The sequence below is a fragment of the Nannobrachium achirus genome, assembly GCF_963921795.1.
Source record: "Nannobrachium achirus genome assembly, chromosome: 22".
Classification (NCBI taxonomy): domain Eukaryota; kingdom Metazoa; phylum Chordata; class Actinopteri; order Myctophiformes; family Myctophidae; genus Nannobrachium; species Nannobrachium achirus.
The window spans coordinates 24,793,559-24,820,126 of NC_137829.1; the positions used below are offsets into that span (position 1 = coordinate 24,793,559).

At 41.1% G+C, this 26,568-nt stretch overlaps 1 protein-coding gene across 1 annotated transcript; it reads left to right on the forward strand.

The window, feature by feature from the left end:
• On the forward strand, nt 1–25,758 carry prpf40a (PRP40 pre-mRNA processing factor 40 homolog A). Its single transcript, XM_080752572.1, has 27 exons — nt 1–27; nt 2,938–3,015; nt 3,119–3,262; nt 5,682–5,765; nt 9,321–9,339; nt 9,447–9,460; nt 11,203–11,247; nt 11,345–11,455; nt 11,591–11,711; nt 12,608–12,632; nt 12,919–13,146; nt 14,237–14,342; nt 16,375–16,439; nt 16,539–16,703; nt 18,078–18,186; nt 18,506–18,656; nt 19,225–19,358; nt 21,585–21,699; nt 22,554–22,645; nt 22,813–22,929; nt 23,126–23,263; nt 23,666–23,761; nt 23,852–23,938; nt 24,294–24,384; nt 24,499–24,560; nt 24,679–24,837; nt 25,331–25,758. Exons 1-27 carry the CDS (start codon nt 25–27, stop codon nt 25,418–25,420), a joined length of 2,649 nt encoding a protein of 882 aa, XP_080608698.1. The 5' UTR covers nt 1–24; the 3' UTR covers nt 25,421–25,758.
• Nucleotides 25,759–26,568: the final 810 nt, after the last annotated feature.

Genomic DNA, 26,568 nt, shown 5'->3' on the forward strand with positions numbered 1-26,568 from the left:
AGGCTCACTGGATGCTCTCTCAACATGGTGAGTGCCGACTTTCAACAAAGTATAGATTCTTTATATTGAACGGAGTCTCAAATGTGTAATTGAAGAGTTCGCACTTGAATCGTATCCGTTCTGCCAATGGCTGCCTTTTGTCTTTCCCTGTGCTTATAATACACATGTCGTTGTATGTTAGAGAAACAACGCGTTAGCCCGTCAGTGTTAGCGCTTGGCTAAAATAGCGGTATACATACTTGTGTTAGGGCTCAGACTATTTCTTGGTACAAATTCTATACAAAATAAGAGTCACTGGCTCTGTTGTCAGTGCTACTTATTTCAGCTCGGTGTAGTAGACATCGTTAATGACTTCTACAAAGTAGATAATTCACGAAATTACGAGTAATGTGCTGCTAATTATCTGCAATGTGGCAGAACAAGTTATAGCTAACGTCTCTGTCCGGGATTTAGCCTGCTTCCTTCAATTGAATGAGTCATTCACCAGCTTGTTGTATCCCCTTTCCACCGTAGCTTAGATAAATAACCCCAATCATTTAACAATAACATAGTCACGACGAGTCTTGTAGATCAATCTAATATTGTAGATCAGTCTAATATTTGATAAATATACAGGCTACGAAGAGACGGAAGGGAGTGGGCAGGGCACCAAAACATTGTGGGCACTAGTCACTAGTGGGAAGTGGTCACTAGGGAAATCTGGGTTGTCTGAAGAGTGGGTAACTGTGAAATCCGGGCACCAAATCAGAGTGGGCACCGGGAATACTCTGTACTGTACTATACTGTACATGAAGTGTTAGGGAATATAGGGACTGTAAATGAAGTCTAGGGACCATCAAGCATGTCCACAGTTTTTAGATACGTTTCCAAACAGGGAATGATCAGAAATGGACTGATCTATGCATGCAACATACTGAACCATCTAAAGTTGAATTCACTCAGTGTATGAGGGTGTTGCTTGCCCAAACATAACTGGCATTGATAGTTTGTAGATTCTTTAGTTTTTGTATTGGCAACCATCGTACAACTGAGTATAAACAATGCTTCCTTGTTCATGATTATTATCAATCGTGCTGAAAATAGACAATCTACAAGCTGATCGCGTGTCATGTCGCGAGAGTAGTGCCCGGTCTTGGTCTCCCCCCCCCCCCCCCCAAAGAAATCCCCAAAATGTGCCTCTATACTCTTCCAAAAACAATTTTCCCCAGAAAAATCTGCTAATTCTTCTTAGCTGCCTCCATAATGTGAAATGACCAACCAAAACCAATTTAAAGGTCCTACACCATGCATTTAAAAATAATTTATATAACACTGTTTGTGTCCCAAAAACGTTTTTGAAAAGGTTTGAGGCTAAATTACCACTCCTGAATACAGAGCCCCTGTCATTTCTGCCTGGCTTTCAGAGCATTTTCAGCTGCAGTACCACCTTGTCCTGAGTGGGAGGACTGCGCTATTGAGCCAGTTTTGGCCCCACACTCACACCCACACCCCTCCCCAACCCTCTCCCAGCTCCTCCTGCCTCCTTCTCAGGCCTGCCCACCCCTCCCCAACCCTCTCCCAGCTCCTCCTGCCTCCTTCTCAGGCCTTGTGACATCACAAATCTGACATTTCACAATCAGGACCGTTCTGAGACATGCTAACATAGATCTGCCCATAAACTGAGAAAGACACAATGGTCAGAAATAGGACTTTCTGAGGATAGAAGTTGCTGGTGGGACACCAAGAAAATACATAAAAATTGGAAAAATGAAAATTCATGGTGTAGTCCCTTTAAAGATCTCCACTCCCTACCCAAACTCAAAACTAAACTAAAATAATGACTGACCCCAGAATACAAGTGTGAGCATAGTTAAGTATAGTTTAGCATGGTTTTTCTCCTTGAACAACTTGGTAATAGCATCCTCTCTCCCCACCCCTCCTTTCTCTGTAATATACCTGTTGATGTTACTGAGTTTTCATTTTCAACCAGTATGTATTGTATGTGTATCATATCATGTATTACTGATGAATTGTGTGCAATGGACCAGGACCACAATGGAAACAAGCCCCCTGGGGTTTTTGTTATCCTTTTTGCGACCGCCAGGTCGCAGTTACTATCAAAACCTCCACCGGCTGTCTGTCTGTCTGTCAGTCAGTCAGTCTGTCAGTCTGTCCGTCACGTCACACTTTTCCCCTACTCATACCTCCGCCACCGTTGGCCCGATACATGCCAAACTCTGCACATACACTCCTTGGCTGCCAAACCACAACCCCTCATTTCTCACATGGCCCTCTTCTAGCGCCACCATGATACGATTGTTGCAAAACACATTTCTGGACACTGCTCCTACAGATTTTGCCCTAAAATCACACAAAACGGTACACAGCATGTCTACAGTCATGTCATCAACATGCATCTGTCCCATCTAGCGCCACCATCAGGCCGATTTTTGCAAAACACATTTTTGGACACTGCTCCTACATATTTTGCCCTAAAATCACGCAAAGCGGTACACAGTATCTCTAAAGTCATGTCATCAACATGGATTTGTCCCATTTCACATATTCCCCCCTGATTGCCTACAATTGCCTTCTGTTTGTGTATGCGACCTGACGGTCGTTTATCTCCCGATTAGGGAGTCGTACTGGTAGCATTACATTTGACTGTAGTACAGTGTACTACCTGTATTGTTAACAAACCTGTTAATAAAGTATTCAGTTAATAAATCCACATCGATGACCCACTGAAAATCTTTGTTAGCTATTTTCTCTTAATGAGCATTTTTCAAGTTAACCTCGTCCTCTTGCTTATAAACTAACTTACAGTAAACCAGTAAAAAGTAGTTACTTGTTGTAACTTGTCTCAATTGTCATGCTGTTTATTAATAGTTTAGCGTAAAGTTACTCCAGTCACTCACACTCAGTAGTTTTCTAATCCTGATTGGTCTTTGTTTACAGGCTTCATCAGAGGCAAATAATGGCCCGAGCCAAGCTCCACCATATCCTGGTGCACCCACAGGGATGCCCCCACCTTTTGTAAGTTTCTGTTAGAAATGTCCATAGTATTTGTTGTATTTAAGTTTTGTTCATTATAGAATTGTATATTGCTTGAGTTCTTCTTCCTACTGTGTTTGTCTAGATGGGGCCACCTGGAATTCCGCCTCATTTCCCTCCAATGGGAATGCCACCCATGGGACAGCGGCCTCCCAGCATGACCCCAATGCCACCGGGCATAATGCCCCCTGGTATGATGCCACCGATGGGGGCACCTCCAATGGGACAGGTGAGCTCCAGAGTCAGTATTTAGATTCATTATGAACATGAGAGTATAAAATGAAACCAAATGGAGCCGTAAACATTTGGTTTCATTTTACACTCTCAAGAGTTGCATTATTGTTAAACATCTGCGTTACTTAATTTACAAGAAGTCTACACAGAAAGAATGTAGATGAATTTGTTTTTATCAACGTTTGCCTGTTGTCTCTCCTATGGTACCACATCAATACAAATCTTATCCAACAAAGTCTTGGGTCTGAGAGGCTAAATCAAATGGTCTGTGGCTCAAATGGCGAATAAATAATGGACCTTGATTCGGGAAGGGTGGAAAACCACTGATCTAGACGACTGAATGACTTACTGCTGCTGACCCTGCCTGGTGCCACAAGTTCTCTTCCTACACCTACAGTATTATATTTAATAATACCTTATTTAGCATCAGTAAGCAACATGCACCCCATTCACACACCATTCATGTGGTGCTACACGGCCGGGAGCAAATCTTTTTTGCCTCACTCTGAGCCACTACACCTACAGTATAGTGTGCTGCAGAACAGAGCAGCGTGCACACGCACCCACGTGCGCGCGCGTGATCACTGTTAGTAAACATTGTAAAATCACCAAACAACGCTGAGACTGAATAGCTAAGATTATTAAAAAATAGCTGGCAGTAAAAGTGTTAAGATCTTCCATGCATATTTAAATTTGTTATGGAAAATAATGACGGCCTAATAAAAGTGTGGCTGCCTAACTGTCCGTAAAAGACATTTAAAACAATTTCGATGTGGATTATTATTTCGAATATTCACTGAAGCCTTATCTGAAAATGCTTACGGCTTATTGGTTAACAGTATATGTCCCACATAAGAAGCATTTTCACACTGGGGAAGTCTACATTCAGAGAAAGCGAGAATGAAGGAAAATGTACCGCACAATGAATAGCATAATTTACATCTTACAAATAAGGATGATAACAAACAAACTTTGAATGTAAACAGCTAAATTGCTTAAAATGCATGCCATGTCCGAGCAATCTATTACGCACATATGACGACGTAAACAAGAACACGATATGGTTGCTCCTCGGACATAACTACAAATAAGCAAGTAAATGAAGTTGTGAGCTACAACATGTGTACCCACCCCTGGAAATTAACCCATTCGTATGGTGGAAGGTTAACAGGCTCCGTTATCCCTTGAGTGGCTACCTAGATGCTATGTGTGTACCGGGGAAATCGGAGCAGCTCTTCTCATCAGCAAGCCAGGCTCAACAGACTGAGCACTATCTAGACTGATGAAAGAACACGTTGACATGTTATTTTTAAAATGTTGTTTTGAAGCTAATTACAGACATTTCTACCATGCAAACTCAAAGTTCAACCTGGCTCTATTGCAGCAAAATAAGTTTAAACTAAATCCAATGCAGCCTCCTCCAAATAAATAACCACAATCTATGTCCGTACATTCTAATCCAACATAATACTGTAGGCATAATTTATGTGCACTGTGTGAACTAGCAGGTGTGCGAGACAATCGATCATGGGTGATTTCTTTTTAAATGGAAATTGGTCTTCAAATATACTTCAAGTATACACTGGAAACGTATATTTTGTTGGAATAAATAATGTGCTCATATGTTCCTTTTGACATTATAGGAATTCATCCCTATCTTGTGTAATCTGGTGGTATTTATAGCATCAAGTAGTAATCCACTGCTCATGACATTAAGATTAATGCTTAAAAAACCCAGAAATGTCATAAATATAAAGGTGAAATCAAAAGCCTCTGAAAACCACCCACATTATTAATTTCCATGCACACATTATATCTGAATATATTGTTCTGCAGATGGTTAATTATTGTATTGAATAACTAGATTTTGCTTTCAATTTCCCTGCTTTGCTCACACCCTTTCTATTGAACCCAAAATGTGTACCGCATGTATGGTTTTGCCTGAAACATTGATAACATTGCAGAAAGACTAAAACAAAAAGAAGAAGCAGCGTGCTGATTCTGAAAAGCACTGCATTTGTTGTGTAGCTGAATTCAGATGAGGAATCGGTATTAACGGCTGTAGCTGAAGATTATGAATAGAACCACTCTAATTGTGATAAGCATTATGGGATCCTATTATACCCTCAAAAGGCTGTGATATGGGAGGTGTGTTGATCCAGCCGTCAGTGTCACGGGTCAAAAGGTTGTGAGCTGACACTGTTTGGAGCTTCACTGGAGCCTCAGAGAGCATAGGCGCTCTCTCCCTCCCTCACCCCCTCTACCCTACCCCGCTGCCCACCAGTCACACACAGCCTTTCCACATGGGCGCAAACACCCCATCTCACACTGTGTATTAATACCTCTGCTTGCACCAAGTGAGATGGAAATTAGTGGGTTGAATGAATTTTTCATGATGCTTCTGCTTTTATTAGATGCCAGGCATGATGCCACCCATGATGCCGGGGATGATGATGCCCCCTCGCATGCCAGCTGGGGCATTGCAACCAGCGGGACCGGTAAATTGTCTCACCCTTTTTCTTTTTTTCTTCTTTTTTTTCCACATTGCTGCTGTGTTTCACACTTCATATAAGTTGTCCGCCGTATGTCAGGCGCTAAGTTAGGCATTTGCATGACTCGCAAACACCGTAAATGTGTTGGAACACTACTGATATGTGCACATTTAGAGATTGTATATTTAGAACTAGAAAATACTGTTATAAGTATTAATATTGTGTTAAGAATATTGATTGTAGAAATTATTGTTCATTTAGACCAGAGGCAGATTCTAAAAATGCCTTCCAAAACCTAGCCTAAGGTTTCTGAAAACCTTCAAATTCTTATTTAAAAAAGTTAAATAAATTATGTTGTTATATGTATAGCAACAATAATGAGACACAGAGGTGGCACCCGTTCAAAGATATGAGCTCCGGAATGATGTGCAATGTGTGGGTTATATTGGGTGTGCACTGTGCACACAGTATATGAGGGATGGAAAGTAACTTTAACTGGTGCCTGCATGATAATATGTAGGAGCATCAATGTAAGAAATACCCGTTTCGTTTAATGGCTACAGAGATACTGTGTACCGATCTGCATGATTTTGGACAACATCTGTAACCGGGCCCCACACACACACACACACACACACACACACACACACACACACACACACACACACACACACACACACACAGCTGGTTAAACATGTTGCCTCATGCTAGATGCAGAATAGATAAACCTCATGCTAGATGCAGAATAGATAGTAGATACACCATAAAAATGCTAATATACAGCATACGATTTGTGAAAGTGACAAACAGGCTTCACAGTTATGTCAGGTGTGTTCATATGCTAATGGTGATGCGATTTCAGATCAATTGCTCCAGCCACTGAGGAGAAACGCTGTGACAGACACTCAGACAGACAGACAGACAGACATTTGGAAAATTATATGTTTGATGTATATATAGGTTGCAACAGGTATAGAAGCACTCCCATGTTCAACCTTATCTTCTTTTAATAACTCATATACTGCCTATGACTAGTATGACGAGTTATATAAATGTTTTTTTTTTTAATTATTTTTGGACCCCATTAAATCTAGTAAACATGATTTCAATCGCGATTTTGCATGTTTCACCCCCATACAACCCCATCTTTCAAACATGGCAGCCATCTTTGTTTACATAACATGTAAAACATAATGGCTTCTATCTCATGAATGCCTGAACGGATTTCCAATCTGATTTTTTCGTTTGAAAGCTGTGCAAACGTGCACAAACATGGTGCATAATCTGTGCATGGGCGTGCATGATCCGTGCACTATAAATTACATGTAAGTCTATGGAGACTTCTGGCAGGATGCCCTGAAAGTCGACCATTCAAAATGGCAGTAAATGAGTTCTTAATTGGTCCTCAATAATTCTCATAATAAAATGGCACAATTTCCATTTAATCACTGGCAATTCTTTTGGCTGGCCACCGTGACGACAACATTCCATTTCTCCAACCAAAGAATAAATGAATTGGCCATAATATGCAATTGGAAATTGCAAGTGTGGTTGCCTTGAGGCGAGTCACACTTGCACATATCTCTGTATCTATCAGTCCTTGATCCTATTCCAGCGGTGTTAACCATTCCGTCCATGTCCCTTTTATGCCCATATATAGAGATCCATGATGTCATCAATATTAAGCCCATATCTTGGAATGCCCATATATGGACATTACTGTGTCAGTCTCATGCAGTCTATGATGTCAGACATATATGATGTCAGTCATCTCCATATTTGGGAAAAGTAAAAACTTTAATTAAAGTCGATGGAGAAAATCTTAACAAAATCCAAGGAATCGATTCCCGATGATGCCGGTCGATTTGTTATATGGCCCAAGTGCGTGCCACCAAAACTGGGAGGAGCAAAAAAAGTTTATCTAGGAAAAGAAAGAAAGATGGATGGATGGATGGAATAAAGTCAGACAAGTACAGGGGCAACCACACTAAATAGCCTGTTTGAAGATACGTGCATGTGCTGTGTATAGGGTTGGACACGGTAACCGCCGTACCGCGGTAAACCGAGGTCTACCGCGGTGTCAGTGTGCTTACCGCGGTAAAAAAAGACAAAAAAAAGTCTATTTTTTATTGGAAAACAAGCAAGTTTTAAAACAGGGGAGAAGCGAGGACCGCATGCGCTCCATGCCGCTCTGCTCTGGGCCGTGTACCACAGTTTGGAAGCCACATACGTCACTCTCACTCAGACTGTCAGACACAGACAGTCACTCCTGCAGCTGCCTGCGTAGAGGAGTACAGAGCAGCGTAAACTTTCTTTGTAATCCACTCGACACAAGGATGTTAATACATACCTTGTGTTGTGGCATATCTTTTTTTATTCATACGGATTACTGGCGGAGCGCGGGCCGCGTGGACTAAAGCCGAAAATGAAACTATTTTACTTTTTCCATCGCGTCGCACGTTGTGCCCGTTCGGCGGCGCGTCGGAGATTTTATAACCTTTTCTGTCAAGTCTTGTAACTAAAACCTGTATATAGCAGCACTCAATCACTGCGATTTGAGAGTTGAGACGTGACGTGAGTTTACAGAATCACTGTACACGATCTGACTACCCTTCCTCTTCTGGTTTGTTCACACAGCCGTTTGTGTCTGAAAAGCCTACTAGCTAGCCTACGTTACTATGGTAACCCGACAGTGCAGATCTAAAAGCTCAGAACGCGTCGCGGATGCAATGTGTTGTGAGCTTGTAGATCTGCTCCTTTCAAAGCCATACCCGCTGTGCTGTACGGAGAAGTATAACTCGGGCGGTCAGGGGAGGCGACTTTAGGGAAGATGATTGCAATATTTTGGCTTATCGCCGAACCTTAATTAATAGATACGGGGGTGCGGTAATTACCGCAGTACCGTCGGTAAATGGGAAGACGGTAATCGCGGTAACAAAATGTCGATACCGCCCCAGGCCTAGCTGTGTACCACCTGCCCAACTGATCATTACACCTTCATTAGCGCACCACTTCTTTACACTTTATCACAGATAAAATCTGTTCCTCCGTTTATAGTTCCCTATTAGGATATCTACTCCATTGTGTAGAGGTGTCACAGCTCACACTGTTGGGCTGATTCTCACCCTGCATGCTCTGACCCTCTCAGAGGAGATCTGATTCATTCCTTTCCCCTAAAAACCGTCACAGAACTAATTGCACCCTCCACTTCTGCAAGGCTATGATCACAGCATTCAAAGGTGACAGTTATGATGTTAGCACTGATGTCATGTGAAGTTAAATAAAGACTCACATACTTTTTCTTTTTTGATGAATGGTAATGAAGTTATGTAGATGTGCAATTTCGATGTATAAAGTATTTTGACAGCAGCCACATGCTATTAGAGATGAGTCATCGACCTAATCATTAACTCCACAAGCATGTCTCATAATATGCTACTCATGTCATTTATTGCAAAGCTGGAATCGATGGTCTATGATTTAAGCTAAGCTCATTAAAGGTTTCGCATAACAAATAATATTCTCTGGATATTAATATAAATATATATATTTCTTTCACAGCCTGGAGTTGAATCTACAGGTAAGACTTTCTCTATTAACAAATCATATTCATGATTATGTAATTTGTGCTAATACAGAATTAATTGATTTATCCTGATTTGTGTTTTTTTGTTGTTATCTTCACAGCTCCTGCACCAGCAGTAAGTATAATCATATTTTCCATTGAAGACTTTTTAAACCCTGTTCATCTACCTTTATTGATCCTGTGCAAACCGTCGCGAAACAAACACCTTTGGCCACAAGCACCTGAAATGGGCTGAAGTGACTCATGAAGAGTGTGAAAGTTGGATCATCTTAGTTGAAATCCATGCATGTTAGATGCCTTGCTGTTTTAATGAGTGGTGCGTATTGAGGGAAGGGTGAGTCATTCCACCTTTGATTGATTGATTGAAGGCTTTATTAGAAGTTTGCATAGGAAAATGTACAGATTCATGACGGTACAGTTCACTGGTACAAGGTCTACTAAAAGGAGATCCATGAAAAGACTAAGCTTATTTCAACAGGAAACCATTTAAGTATCTCATATAACATTGAATGGCAGACAAATAGAACACAGTACCGTATTTTCCGGACTATAAGGCGCACTTAAAAGCCTTTAATTTTCTCGAAAAACTACAGTGCGCCTTATAGTCCAGTGCGCCTTATATATGGATCATTCATTGACATTGACATTCCCTTTAGCACAGCTCCATCTGTTGGATGCATAACGCAACGGTAGCGTCTATTATGTGCGCCTTATAGTCAGGTGCGCCTTATATATGAAAACAGTTTGAAAATAGACCATTCATTGACAGTGCGCCTTATAGTCAGGTGCGCCTTATAGTCCAGAAAATACTGTACTATGCAGTAGATATGTAAAGAAAAGGGGAAAAAAAAAAAAAAAGAAAAGAAATCAGTAAATCTAAACAAACAGTAAGTATATACAAGGAATATACAGTAAATCTAAACAAACAGTAAGTATATACAAGGAATATACAAGTATACAAGTATATACAAGGAAGGGGCAGGGAGGGTAGGGTTGGGCTAGGTTTTTTACCAGTTGCGAACGGCTGCTGCCTGTAAGTGGTTTTTCAGGGCAATTTTAAAGGATGCTAGTGATCCACACTCCTTTATGGCCTTCGGTAAGGCATTCCAGATTTTTGTGGTATAGCAGAAGAACGAGTTCGACCCTTTCTTTGAGTTGACTCTGGGTTGAACGTGATCTGTGGCACTGCCTCTGGTGTTGTAATTATGGACATCCTTAACGTTTATAAAGTATTTTGACAGGTACTTGGGTATCATAGTGGTGTGGTGTATCTTGTACACCAGGCCCATTGCAAGTTGCTGTACCCTGATTTTTCATGTTGGCCCAGGGGAATGAACCAGCAACGTGCCATAAGCGCGCGGCCGCGCGCCTATAAACTTTAAGCCACTACTTACTGCCTGTTGCTGCAGTGTACAGCAACAATTTATTTTGTAATCTCTTGAATCTATACTTACCTGTGCTGTATTCCCCCTTTGTCATCAATACATGTTTTATTTTATAATAAATGAGTAAATAAAATATAATTATAAGTTAAACAACACTCACACAGCATGTAAACCTGCATACATTATACTGTATGTATATCTTGAAGCAATGTTTGTGTGTGGTACTTTAACACTACATTAAACGTTCCTCTGGTTGGCTCTCTCAGATCTAGTTTTGAGGATTTTCCTTTTGAAACTCGGCATGAAAGAATTCATGCAGTTTTGTAATCATTCAACGAAAAAAACAGACCTATCCTTTAGAATCAAGTGATATGCTTTGTACTTCCCTCATTCCCTCAGTGTTTGACGTGTTGTTCCTTTAATAACGGTACAGTAGTCACTCAACTATTTCATGTGTTCTTTTGTCTTGCAGCCCACCACAAATGGGTCACCACCGGATGAGGCAGCACCAAAGAAGGTGCAATACCCTTTCAGATAATTATATTGTTTTTAAAACGCTTTATACAATAACTGACTGAGCAACTGATCTTCCCACTTCTTTTCATCCTCCACAGAAGTCTTTGTGGACGGAGCACAAGTCCCTGGATGGGAAGACGTACTTTTACAATACTGAGACCAAGCAGTCCACTTGGGAGAAACCAGATGATCTCAAGTCTCCTGCAGAAGTACAAACATCACATTACATGCATTTAGTGAAGTGTGGCAACAGACACACACACACTTTAAACCTTTCTGAGTTTTGATTCCATAGGGAACACATCCCAGCATTGACCAAAAATGTTTTATTTCCTGTGAAACAGCAAATGTTGTCCAAATGTCCCTGGAAGGAGTACAAGTCGGACACGGGAAAACCTTACTACTATAACTCCCAGAGTAAGGAGTCCAGATGGACCAAACCCAAAGAATTGGAGGATCTGGAAGGTACTGAGCCTCTGATTAATAGCCTTTGCTTTTAACACTTGGGCTGCTATAGTTTTGCATAAGTTAGATACAATCCATAGATGGGGATGGGTATCGAGAACCGGTTCTTGTTGAGAAAAAATATATATATTTCTTTGTGTGAAAAATATAAATAAAAACTACAAAAAGAAGAAAATGACAGGAGGAGAATAAGGAGTGGAGGAGGTAAAAAAGACCATTGGCCACTATTTCTGACCAGCCCCCAGCATGGCGAGGAGGCTGAGAATCGATAAGAGAATCGATAAGGAATCGCAAAAACTTTTAATAAGGCAGGTCGTCTTGACTTGTGACCAGTCTGACCACCTGCTTGTTATTGAGACAACATCCAATGATCACGCACACGTGCTGATGTACACATTGCGTCCATATGTACGTGAATAAAAAACTTCAAAATAAAATAAATGTAGCTTTAGTTTATGCATGAGATAAAATTAGAAAATGTGTTTATTTTGTCATTTGCCATTAACCCTACAAGGGCCAGTTAGAGTGAACCAAAGGCCGCGTACGCCCTCCCCCGGGCCGCACAATGCCCAGGTCTAAGTTAACACCTCCCTGGACTTGATAACGGGGCCGTTTTTGGCATCCCAAGTGTTAAAGACTGGTTTGTCATTGTTGTAATGCAATGTAATATTACACAGCCTGAAAGAGATTTTATACACACAATGAATGAATGACTGACCATTGGCCATCTTTTACTGATAATGTTGAATATTATATTTGCTTAAATTGTGTGTGAGTGTTGGTGGGGGGCGTCTTTTCCAGTACATTTGCTTGGGGCCTTTTCCTCTCATCTGAAATGCGCTTTTGAAATGGAAAAATGTTGTTCCTTAACAGCGTTCTGCTTTTGTCTCTCCCAGCCATGATCAAAGCAGAGGAAAATGGGTAAGAGCCTCCTGTTTTTACTCTACGTTACACAGCGTGCTAATTTCAGACAGTCATTTAACATCTTTCTCACAAAACATACCTCTTTGAAAAGAGATGAAAGAGAAATAATTTGTTTTGCTCTAAGCAAAAAAAAGCCTACCCATATTCTAGTTTTATATATTTATATTTCCACTCGAGGACTGACCCATTTAATTCCAAGCAGCAACATTGTACCGTTATTCCAGCTGACGAGGCCGTCATGCCATATGACCGGGCCTGTCACTCATAATTGATCTGATTGCAGGACACCAGAGACCACGGCTCCCGGCACAATGCCTGTCCCCGTCCCGCAAGCGGAGCCCGTGGCTGTCATGACAACCACCATAGAGGCAGAGGCCATGGCGACGGCCGCCTCGGAGGAACACCTGTCCCAGGTGGCCATGCAGCACGTGCCGGAGGTCAGCGCCGCCGACGCGCCACCGGTTGCTTCTACAGAGAGCGCTGCTGCCGCTGTGGTGGAAGTCCCAGCCAGGTAATGTCAGATAATGGAGACGAATAGACTTGACTGCCTCAGTCTACCCATGGGGTCACACAGACATAATAAGGCCATAGTGTGATGCCAATGGGTTTGCAGAGATGGCGTCCCATCTTATGGTATTTTATTGGCCCGTGTTGCAAGTTGAAATGGCATGATATGTGGAGACGGACACGTGCACAGTTGTTGTTTTTTTTTACCAGTGCCGTCTCATCCCCATCTCTCCCATATATTGTATACATTTTTGTTCCATATTATGACAATATAAAGATACATTAAACTGAAACTTTTTCCCGTAACCCCCCTATGCATTATAAAACAGATGAAATAAATGAATATGGATACAAATGGAGTTAATAATTCCCCCATCAATCATTCACCGTGACCTGCATATAGATGTCCACTTATAGGTCCTCGACCTCAAGAGTCAAGACCAGCAGCCAAAAGGTGTTCAGACTCGCATAACATATATATAACATAAAATATCCCCTGCACTCGAAGGTCATCTCCTGCATACGTTGGAATCTGTTAATCCCTTTGTGTGCAACCTTACATATGTCAAATGCATTCTATTACAAAATGTAACAACTAAAACCCGCTATACTTAGAGGTAATAAACTTAAGTAGGGTCGGCTCTGTACTCTGTCTGCACTATAGTTCAAGTGGTTACATTTAATCATTTTTGGACCTGGCATCTCTCATAGGCAATAACGTGTTTTATCATTAAACAGTCCCTGAAAGTGACTCGGTGGTCTTTCCTCAAACAACCTTTAGACCATTACATGCTGGTATGTCCAATAAAACTATACGTGGCTCTGCAGTGCAAGAAAAAGGTTTACAATTTAATACTGATGTCCGAGCTTACGGGAAGGCTAGTGTTTTCCTGATTAATTCAAGTGTTTAAAATGTCAGTTTACCTCCTGTTAATGATGATGGTATTTATCTTACCCCCCAAGTGTGACCACACACACACATAAGTGTAGTTAGTATGCCACAGAGCAATGTGACAAGGTAGTTGCTAAATTAATAATGTTGTCATGTTGTCATTGTGTTGACCTGTTTTGTTTTGTGTTGTTACCTTCCCAAGTGCTGAGCCTGTCAAGGAAGAGCGTCCAGAGCTTCAGAAGAAGACCTACAAGTGGAACACAAAAGAGGAAGCCAAGCAGGCCTTCAAGGAGCTACTGAAGGAGAAGGTGCAGCTTCAGCCATGATGTCACATGTGATTACTATAAACAGTCAACTAGGTCAAATACTGAGGGGAGTGGAGATGCTGCACTTTGTCTTGTCTCTGTAGGGCCCCACACACACACACACACACACACACACACACACACACACACACCATCAGTTAATGTTAATTAGTATTTACTGGACTGGTATCGGTGAGGCAGTTGATATTGGGCCGTAGAAAACGATGTCATAGTATTTCAGACAACATTTTAGTCCTAATTAACTGACATTCTTGAAACAACTGCCATAGTCTAATTGTATTCATTCGTTTAGTTCATTATGCCAATTTAGGGGTGGGCGATATGGAAAAATACAATATCTTGATATTTTCCCAAGCTGTATCACGATACACGTTTTTATCACGATTCCTTTTTTTCCTGGATATTTTTCAAGTATTTTTCAAGTTACTACAAAAACTAGACTCTCTGAGTTCCTTTTGGGAGGTCTAAATTGAACTTTACAAGTATGTAACTCTTACAGTATACAAATGAAACCAAATGATATGGTGTAATTTGTATACTGTCAGAGTTAAGTGGAGACCTTGATATTTTAAATTTTGAGAACTACTGATTTAGACCAAAATGCAGGCTTAAATTGAATTCTGCAATGATCTCTGTATTAACGATTAAACAGGATTTTTTACAAGGCTCCCTCAATTGTATCACGATATATACGATAACTCTGAAAAGGCATATCGTGGAGACATTGTATCGTCTCAACGATAATTATCACCATATCGCCCACCCCATGCCAATTCATTTTTGTTTGTGATAAACAAGGTTATTTGCTTTTTTTTAATTTTTTATGAATGAATGAAGCCTACAGTAGCTGCATCCTGAGTCAAAATAAGAGATTAATTTATTAACACTGTGGATTTACTTTGGTGATTTTCTGGTTGTATGGGAATTTTGTGTTTTGTTAGGTAAGGCCTTCTACTAATTAAAACCTATTTAGGTGTATAATCTCCAGCTTAGTTTGTACAAGACCACAAAGCAAGCTCCTCATATTGTCAATTGCTATAGAACAAGTATTAATTGCTGATGTGGGTTCTAGTTTGTAAATAATCTTTCCTGTTGGGAAATACTTTCAAAGTATAGCTCAAAGGATAAACCCTTGAATACAGTTTTAGTTTTAACGGTTTATTTTCAATTTCTTGCATGGATGCACCTTAAATACCATGACTATTCAGCCATCTATGCGGTCATTCCTGATGCTGACTCTCTACCAGTGCAGCCTTTGTGTTTCGATCTGTATCTAATCCCTGTTTCTCCTCATGAGCCCCCAGGGAGGTCTTAGCTACAATTATTAAGCCTTACGCCCTCACCTCCTGTTGCCGTGGACTGTGTTGTGCGTTTGGTGGCTCAGTGCCGCCCCGCCACCCCAGTGCTGCTATATTTAGTTATTTTTAATTTGGTGCACAAAGCTCTCCTCTGAGATTGCTTGCCATTTCCCTGCAAGATCTTAATGACTCTGTCTTTATGATTAGCGTTATTGGATCAAAGACACAGGGCGCTGCCTGGGATTATGACTGTGAGACAGAGCGGCATGCCTCGCTGACTTAGAATAACTGTGACAACTGACAAGGCAGATGCATGCAGTGGAAATCGGTTCATAATGGATGATGGATTCTCTCTGTGGGAGAAGGCACGAGGCTGAAAGAACACTTACATAAGTACTGGCTGGCACTTGTTTGAATTATTGGCACGCCACACCAACCCTCTTAACCTGACATCTATTAGTAATTAAGAGAACGTGTCAACTTTTCTGTTTAGAGCCAAAGCAGCTCACCTCGCAACTGGGCCTTCTTTTTGTTTGTGTCACATGGCTCTTCGTGTACAGTGCATGACCACGTTTCAATCCCAGTCCCCTTTGTTCCGCAGCTATACCGGGGTTGTTTCTGCAATATATATGTAAATGTACCTGTGTTCAGTGTAATGGCACAGTCACACTCTGAGGTCCAACACAAACCCGTGTCATGTTGTCTTTGGATTGCAGGGCGTCTCATCCAACGCCTCTTGGGAGCAGGCTATGAAAATGATCATCAATGACCCTCGCTACAGGTACCCTCTTTCACCTGAACAATATCCAGCTTCTTTGTAACGGGTAAAGCCATTTAACCTGTGTCTAACGACGTGTCTTATTTCTCTTTCCCATTGAAGTGCCCTGCCCAAACTGAGTGAGAAGAAGCAGGCGTTCAATGCCTATAAGGTCCAGACAGAGAAAGAGGAGAAGGAGGAGGCTAGGATTAAATACAAAGAGTCTAAAGAGACGTTCCAGAGGTACTTGGAGAATCACGAGAAGATGACATCCACCACCCGATACAAGTAAGCGCAGCAGTGCGGTCTCACACTCCCATGTATCTAGAATTTCTCATTTCAGTCTCATTGATTTGCTGTTTGCTGAATTGTCAATGTGATTATGCAAATTCAATTGAAAGGTCACTATTGTAACCTGACCTGACTGTAACATACACTGCCGTTTTGGGGATCCGTTTCCATTCCATTCGTAATCACAACACGTGTCATCTTTTTGTCACATTTGGAAGATGACAACTTGGTGATTGACCAAATGTTAGTCCTGGAGGCTACAGCTCAAACTATCAGACTTGTATCGAATGCTTGAATCCGACTTCTTCACTAGTCTTTGCTCTTTCCTTTAAAATAGAAATGTTTTAATTTGCTTTTAACAAGTTTGTTGCCAAGAATTAAAATAGACTAATGTCTCTAATTGCCAGAATTTTACCTTTTTAATGTGCACAATGTGCACAGTGGGCACAGGTCATGCACGGATAATGCACACCATTCACAGCTTTCAAACAAAAAAGAATCCGCTTGGAAATCCGTTCAGGCATTCAAAAGATAGAGGGTAGAGTGTTTTCTTCAAATGTAAACAAACATGGCTGCCATGTTTGAAAGATAGAGCTGTTCTGGGAGTCAAACATGCATTTTGCGATCGCGATCATGCCGAAACCGGAAGTAGGGAGAGCAAAAAAAAACGGCCAACTCAGGAAACTCGTGTTTGGCACAGGGACATATACAACCCAAACTCGGGAAACTCGTGTTTGGCACCAAGAGACTTAATTATCTCTTTTTGTTCCCCTCAAAAATGTATATATATTTTACAGAAAAAAGTAGAGGGATTTTGAAGAGTTGGGTTTTCTTTTAATTTCTAATTTAAACGATGAGTTTGATCTTGTGACTTGTGTTACATTCAGCAGATCAGCATGGCCTGGTCAGTTGTTTGGGTGTGAAAGTCACAAACACTCCCAAAGCCGGAGGGCGCTCGCCAATCGAATTGCGACCTTGACAACAGGCCAGTTCAAGAGCATGGCTGGCACCAGAGTTGTCGTGTTAACTGGCTCTATATTCTAGGAAGGCACACAATGGGCAGCCGGAGAGTGACAGCAGGGCTGTCTGACTCTTTGTGCTTGAGTCACAGTCACCCGCTCTTTTCTCAGTGTCTTTGTACAACAAAGTGAGGCTATTTGTATTCGAGACCTTTTGTCCGAATTATCTAAATTTTAACCATTGTCTTTTTTGGTTGAAGAATCCATCAGCACATGGATTAGCTGGTCTGTGCCGGGCATAAGGACTGTTTATGAAACACTGCCCCCATGTGGATGCATGAGTCATTGTGAGCTGTGTGTGTGTGTGTGTTTGGTGTGTGTGTATGTGTGTGTGCTCACTCACACCAAACAGGAAAGCGGAACAGATGTTCAGTGATCAGGAGGTGTGGAGCTGTGTCCCTGAGAGAGACAGACTGGAGATCTATGAAGATGTCTTGTTCTACCTGGCTAAGAAAGAGAAGGTCTGACCATGCAGCACTGCTGCTCTCATTCAGCTATCTTTACAACTTTGTAATACACACACATTGGCACATTGGTTCTTTTACGCCTAATATTTCTATAAAAATGCAATTAATTATTTCTAAAATTGCTACAAAAGCTGTGGATAGTCAGTCAATTTGGGACTTTTTCCACAGCAATTCTTTGTTTTACATTGTGGGAAGAAAGAGCCAATTTAACATTGAGGTGCCCCCATTGTTTTGGTGCCCACTCAACCTTTACGTCATTGGTTAAACGATTATTATTTATTCTGCTCCTCCATGCTCAAATACGGTGCTTCAGGAACAAGCCAAGCAGCTCAGGAAGAGGAACTGGGAAGCCCTGAAAAACATTCTGGACAACATGGCCAACGTGACGTACCGCACCACCTGGTCCGAGGCTCAGCAGTACTTACTGGACAACCCCACCTTCGCTGAAGATGAGGAGCTGCAGAGTAAGAGAGCAAACGCACACATATATTTGTTCATATAGCACGGTTTAAGCATATGTGTCATTTTAGATTTTAGCTATATCTAACACATTGTATGAAAATTGCAGCTATACAAGCGTGTCACTTTGTGCCGCGCTATGAACTTGTAGATCTGCTAATTTTGAACATTTGTGATCTTTGAATATACAGTATAGATATTTTTAAAGCTAACATTTTTAACTAAAATCTTTGCTTTTGGGGGTTCAAAATATTTTGATTTGAATATCAGCGGCCAAATACATATCATTTTTGGGGTCCTTGACATGGAAAGAGTTTGAGCACCACTGATCATAGCATACACAGGTTTGTCAGAAAACGCCTAGGATTTAGAAAACATTTGTGGAATCTCAGGTCTCAACCATTCATTACATACTGTAAATTCATCTTCATATTTAAGGCACATGTTCATGCATCTCTCATGTTTCTGAACGCACACAATAGCTGAGTTATGAGGAAAACGGTGAATGACAGAAATGGCAGCACAGGGTTGTGTTCATAATGTACAGTAACATACACTGTGTGTCACCGACAGATATGGACAAGGAGGACGCTCTCATATGTTTCGAGGAGCACATCAGAGCTCTGGAGAAGGAAGAGGAGGACGAGAAGCAGAAGACTCTGTTGAGGGAGAGAAGACGACAGCGCAAGAACAGAGAGTGCTTCCAGGTGAGAGAGAACAGCTGTGGAAAAATTTACTCACTACTCTTAACCAGAGACATTCATATATGAATCTTAATACACAGAAAAGCACTTAAGCTACATGATAGGCTATAATAACGACTTAATCACACCAAGTCACCTATAGATATTTAATGAAGACGTATTTGCACGTAACCAACATACATATTCCAAATAAAGCACATATGCTAAGAAAATGTAAACCCGTTTAGTGTAAGTGAAATATTCAAGAGAGTAGTGTTTTGGCGGCAGAGTAGGAGAAGTCCTTTTTACCAAGTTCTGTAAGGACAGAGGTTACAGAGAGTTATGAAGCCCTAAGGGTGTACTGGAGGCTATAGCTATACTGTAAATGAGCTTTTACGTTTATGTAAGTGGATGGATAACGCGGCAGCAGTCCAAATGAAAAGATACCAGCGTAAATACAAATATATATATGTATATTGAATAATCGTTAAAACCCTGAACACATACTGTTGGCTCAATACAGCTTTCAACATTGCATTTTCTCCGGTTCTTCGTGGCAGTAAAGTTACGCTGCAAAGTCAAACGTGAAGTCAAATCAGAGTTTCTCTGCAACTTGAGATGCACAGCGTGGCCTTCTCCTGAAGGCTGTTTTTGAAGCAGTTGTGAAAAGAGAAGCCTCTGGCAGTACGCAGCCTACCTTGGCCAGTGTGGCCCACTTGGGATACGGTTCACTGTTGTATCACTGCTTTCAGCTGTCCGGGAGAGTTAAGCCTCCGTAGCCACAGAGAGCCCTCATCACTGGGATGGTGGCTTGCTATCCGCACGTAGCATCTACACCTTTTATGTGCTATGGTACGGGTACACATTATAGTGTATTATTATTTTATGCTTTAACTATTGAAAAATAGCAGATATACAAGCTCACAGCTGTGAGCTTGTAGATCTGCTATTTTTGAAAAATCATGAAAATTAGAATTTTGACCTGATTCTGTAAGTGTCTTTTGAATCCTTCTAAGGTTTTGTTTTTAAAAACCTATGTTTCTATGTCAGCAATCTGGCTAGCCATCGTCAAAGAAAAGGTCCTTTTCACTTAACTGGAGCTCAGTTAGTCTGCTCTTGAGAGTACTACTATGTCAGTGGTTCTCAAACCTTTTCATGTGAAGGACCCCCAAAATGATATTTATTTGGCCACGGACCCCCTTCTCAAAATATCTAGTTCCAGGGACCCCCCAGAAGCAAAATTTGAGTTACAAACGTTCGCTTTAAAAATACATATATTCAAAGATTTGCACACATTTTCACGACTTTTTCAAAAATAGCAGATCTACCGCCGCGCTGTGAGCTTGTATATCTGCTATTTTTCACTGGTTAAAGCATTCAATAATTCTATGCCTAAATTTCACACATAACTATACGTCTATATGTATGAGATATATAGATATGGGTAAAATAGGCATGCCCTCCCTACCTCTCCCCCCCTCTTCTCCCCATCTCCCGCTACCTTCCTTCCTCTTATCGAGCTCTAGTTCTAACAAGCTCTTTCTCTCTCTCCCTCCCTTTCTCCCTCCCTCTGGTCTGACGTCACAATCAGAAACTGTTGTCTAACAACACTGACATCAACCATTGCCTGACAACGTCCATATTTGGGCATAATCTGCCAGTGCTGTGACATCAGGCATGAACTTATTTGGGGTATTATCCGCCTGCTGTATTTGATGTCAAAAAAAGTAGATGCATATACAGTACTAGGGCTGTCACAATTATTACATATATATAATAATCGTCTAATCGCAATTATTTGAGATACTTGCAATTATTTTTCCATAATCGTCATAATCATTTCCATGTTGAATAATGTGGAAAAATAGCAGAACTACAAGCTTACAATTTAAAAGTGGTAAGCTTGTAGATCAGATATTTCGGCTATTTTCAAAAGAGAATTTTAAGTATAAAATGATTAAATATGTCAGTAATCTGTCCTGTACAGTTTGTGATTATGATGCCTAAATGGGCCAACAGAAATTACGTTTGTATTCATATGTTCCAGTCTCCAGTGCAAAACAACACAATTAAATTGTTAATCGCAATTATTTTATTTGTAAATTTGTAATCCTGACAGCTCTATACAGTACATACATGTGCATACATACAAGCAGCATCATCAACTTGCTGGGCATTATATACAGTATAAATAGATAGACAGACCTGTGTATTAAACCTGTATAAAATATTTTTCATTTTAACCAACAGAAATTCCTGGATGAGCTCCATGATCATGGTCAGCTCCACTCCATGTCTGCCTGGATGGAGATGTACCCAACCGTGAGCTCTGACATCCGCTTCGCCAACATGCTGGGCCAGCCAGGTAGGACGGCAGGCCACGGCACACATGGAGAGACACGGCTACAACACCACATTAAGAGCACACACGTGCTGCTATGAAGCACGTGGACTTGACTGTCTAGACTCTCACATACACGCATGAACTACATCTTTCATAAGTTCAGGGTGGCACTATAAATTATGGTTTTATATTCTGGATAGTTTATTCAGAGTAGGCCTGACCCCGACTATCGAGAGAGATTAAACATAACACCGACTAAGGGTTTCTATTGTCTAATCTGATTGGCCGACTAATGCCAATAGTCGACTGGCAGTCGACTAGGCTTTTTTTTTTGTTGTTGCATGTTTTGACTAAGAGAGTGGCAGTCGAATCAGTCTGATTGCAGAACACAAAACATTTTATGCAATAGAGGATCATTCCATTGAGGCTGTGGGGGGTGCTTAATGTCTGATTTAACATATTCATGGATTGCATTTGTAGTCCTACACCAGCCATTTTGAGGACCAAAACGGGTGTTTTGATTAACGTAGGACAATGGTTCTTTGCCAATCAGACAAATTGAACACCTGTGTGCTGTGTTTAGGACTACAAATGCAACCCATGAATACTTGCTTGGTTTCTCCAAGAAATCATATTTGTTTCAAACTATTTGTTAATTAATATAACAATAAGATTCCCTCTATCGATTAGTCGACTAATCGAGGTCAGGCCCATTTCAGAGTTAGGGATATGGGAACATACTGTAGGCAAGACCCCCTTTTTGGGACTGACACTTGAAATTAATTTCCACGTTTGACTTTAGTTTATGGCTGTTTTGTGCCAAGAATGCTTTGTCAGGAAAATATGCAAATGCTAATTCCCTGTGTGTTCTACAGGCTCCACTCCTCTGGACCTGTTTAAATTCTACGTGGAGGACTTGAAGGCCCGCTACCATGACGAGAAGAGGATCATCAAAGACATCCTTAAGGTGCTTTATCTGTTTTAGCCAAGACACATTCTCACGTAACAATCCAACGTTGCTGATCTAAGAGGCAGGCATTGAAATGAATCTATTTATAGCGACACAATCCTTTATTAATGGTTCCAAGTCCTGTGCTTTACGCTCATTAGCTTTCTCTCTATTGCCACTCTCAGGACAAAGGCTTCTTGGTTGAAGTCAACACTGGCTTTGAAGACTTCGGGTCAGTCATCAGCTCAGATAAGAGAGCCACCACGCTGGATGCAGGCAACATCAAGCTGGCCTTCAACAGTGTAAGACCTCTTGTCCTCTGTACCTGCCATCTCTAGCAGTTACATATCCTACATGAACAAATATAAGTTCCTCGCGACGAAGGGGCAAGTTAGAATGATTAAAGTTTTCATTGCCAACCGAGCTGTTGGAACATTAATACCAAGCACTGATACCAAGAGTCAACTCTCGGTCTCGTTTCCTTGTTCTTCTGTGCAGCTGCTGGAAAAAGCTGAAGCCAGAGAGAGGGAGCGAGAGAAGGAGGAGGCCAGGAAGATGAAAAGGAAAGAGGCAGCGTTCAAGAGCATGCTGAAGCAGGCCACGCCCCCCCTGGAGCCAGAGAACTCGTGGGAGGGAGTACGTCCTGTCCTCATCTGCATTTTAGTCTTGTGCTTTCACAAAGCCCAACATTCTTTCTATTCAGGTGTATCGTCCTATACTTCAACAGGAGGTTATCATTATGGCGTTGTATAATCGGCGCATTCCTTTGCTCGCTCTTAGTTGATTCCGATGACTCGCACACATGTGTTCCATAATGGCATGGTTACATTTTAATATTGCAGATTAAGGGTGTAGCAGTTAATCCAAATAAATAGATTATTTGTTTCAGACTACCATAATCGTGTGGATTTGTTGATGTATAAAAAGTATTGCAAAAAAAACTTGATTATTCAATTTAATAATAGGTGCAGCCCTTCTGATTGATGTGCTCTTTTCACCACCTGTTGAATTCTAAAATAAGTGGCTTTTGTTTTCTAGGTCAGGGACAGATTCCTGAAAGAATCTGCCTTTGAAGACGTGACTCTGGAATCAGAGAGGAAACGGATATTTAAAGATTTCATGCACGTCTTGGAGGTAAACCTCAGTCCATAACCTTAACAGGAGAAACCACTGTCATTCATGTGTATTTTGTTTAGTTTTACTGACAGTCTATTATATCAACAGCATGAATGCCAGCATCACCATTCCAAGACAAAAAAGCACTCAAAGAAGTCAAAGAAACACCACAGGAAGCGATCCCGCTCTCGATCGGTCAGTGGTCCTCATAAATACTGCTTAACTCGTTTGAAGGAAACGCAAGTGGGTTTTTCCCCTCACATTCAGTTCCACTGATGTGATCTATTATGGTCGAAACATGGTTGCATTACAATATGCAAAACAATGCTAATGGGATAAATATTACATTGCATTGAAGTATAGGCTACACATATTCTTGCTGTTAGGCCAACATCACTCCACATATTTTATGTTGTGAAACTCACCACAGGGGGAGAACATGGTTGGCATCGTTTAACAATCTAGTAATGTGTAGACGGCACTCTTCTCTTATAAGTTCTGATATCATGGTGGTAAACTATTCGCTTAACAACTGTGGGTGTGTGAACAGGGCTCAGAATCTGAGGAGGATGAGTACCACAAGAAGAAGAGGAGGTCCCAGTCTAAGTCCCCGTCTGAGCGCTCTTCCAGCGGAGAGTCTGGTAAGTACCTTTCCCAGCAGTGATCATAACTGTTTGAGGGTAAAACAAATGTATTAAAATTGCAGTATTACATAAAAGGTCAGGCACTGATGTTCCTCACTCCCCTACAACCAGAGAGAAGCTATAAAAAATCCAAGAAGCACAAGAAGAAGACAAAGAAGAGACGCCATAAGTCTGTAAGTGCCCAGAGGAGCCCTAAAAGAAGCCCAATTTCCTTTGTCTTTTTCCACTAAAACTTTTTTTGGCAGGTTGTGTGATTGTGTATCTACTCTGATCCCAACCTTTACCCCCAAGGCCTCTCCCGAGTCAGACGGAGACAAGAAAGGACGAGAGAGGGACGGAAAGCGAGAAAAGGACCAGGAGAAAGATAAAGAGAATGACCGGTCCCGAGGGAAACCGCACTCCGAGTCCAAACAGAAACAGTCTCCTAAAAGGAAAGCTGCCAAAGAAGAGGTTGGTGTTTTCTTTCTGCTTCTATAGTGTTTCTAAAGTCTAAAAAAAAGTAGGACAACGTCCTGTACTTTCATTTACACCAGTAGTCATTTCTTTATCCTGCAGTGGCAATTAGTCACATGTTATGGACTAAAGGAAATGAATGCAAGAATGAAACACGCAGCACTTTTAGTTATATTCTTGAGTTGTCAGAATGGCAAATACTCCTCAACCTGGGGCTGTAGCATCAAGTTTGTCTGCCTTACTGGCTGCTTTGACAGATAATCATTTGTAACAGTGCTTTCACTGTTGACTTGTGAAAATTCTAAATGGGCCAGCCACGTAACTTTTAAAAGAAGACAGAAAAGATAGATCTACAATGTGAGGCATTGTGAGCATTAAGATTGGCCACATCTGCCATTTGTCATCAGCCTTAGGTTGTTACTGTAGGTCTGGTCCCGTATGTTGGATGCAAAAGGCTGATCGTTCCATGCTGTGTCATGTGACTGTCCAGGGTGGCTGGGATACGTCGGGCAGTGAGCTGAGCGAAGGGGAGCTGGAGAAGAGGAGAAGAACTCTGCTGGAACAGTTAGACGCACCGTGATCACATGTCCATTTCTCTCAGACCATCCTTGTATCTACAACTTCTTAACAACATGCATTCCCTCCCGTGCTCATCTGACTGTACTGCACACACCGGTGACGGGCTGCACAGGAGAAAACCTGCTTCCATGTTAGGTATGATGGGAGAGGTGCTACGCTGAGATCACACGTTTTGATTTTAATGACTGGTTACCTTGATATCAGCACGGGTTTAATGTACTGTGATCATGTCTGACAGCCCGTTTTGTTGCCTTTATGCTTTAGACCCATTTTAGTCCATTCTAGTTGTACATGTTTTCCTTTGCCAGCCGTTTTGATATTGAATTAAAAGCATATCCTAATGCCGCACTGACTGTGAGACTGCTTTGTATAGTTACAAATTTAGAAGTACTTGTTAGAGAAAGCTACACTTAATGCTCTATTAGGGCTGCAACTATCTGCAAACTATTCTATTATCTAAAAGCAACTTTCTTTATGTTAAAATATAAATGAATCTAAGCATAACATTTTTGTAAGCATTATAGAAATTGTTTCAGCCCTATGGACTTGGACGCTCCATTTATGCTAATTCACTTAACATATGATGTCTGTATTTATAGTATATATAGTTCAACATAACCTAACTGGACACACAAAAGGAATCCCCCATGATATATTGTTCCTCCCCTTACAAGCTTGTATTTCATATTACACAATGTGTAATCAATAACTTTTTGATTCACAGTTGAAGCCCTAGTCGACATTTCTAGTGTTAAAAGTATTGCGACTGTATAGCCAAGGATCAGTTTCATTATGCTTTTGATATGAGGGTTGAGAAATTCTCCAGTTCAAGTGTACGTCATGTAATAAAATGGGTGTTTTTAATTTAATATGCAAGTGACGAGTCAGAAAAATAAAGTAGGGGTTACCTGGTGGCTCAGGCAGTTACATTGTGCACTGTGAGTGCGAGGACATGGATTCAAATCTCTAGTGTTGTAGTTCTCGTGTCAGGTCTTGAGTCTGAATTTTCATTGACTATCTCGGACTAAACTCCCCCACGAGTCCACTTGAGTCTATAGAAATGAAATAATTGTATTATACCCTTATTATGAGGAGTCCATTAACATTAGAAGAGAGCGGTCTTTTCATGAATTATTTACTAGATATGTG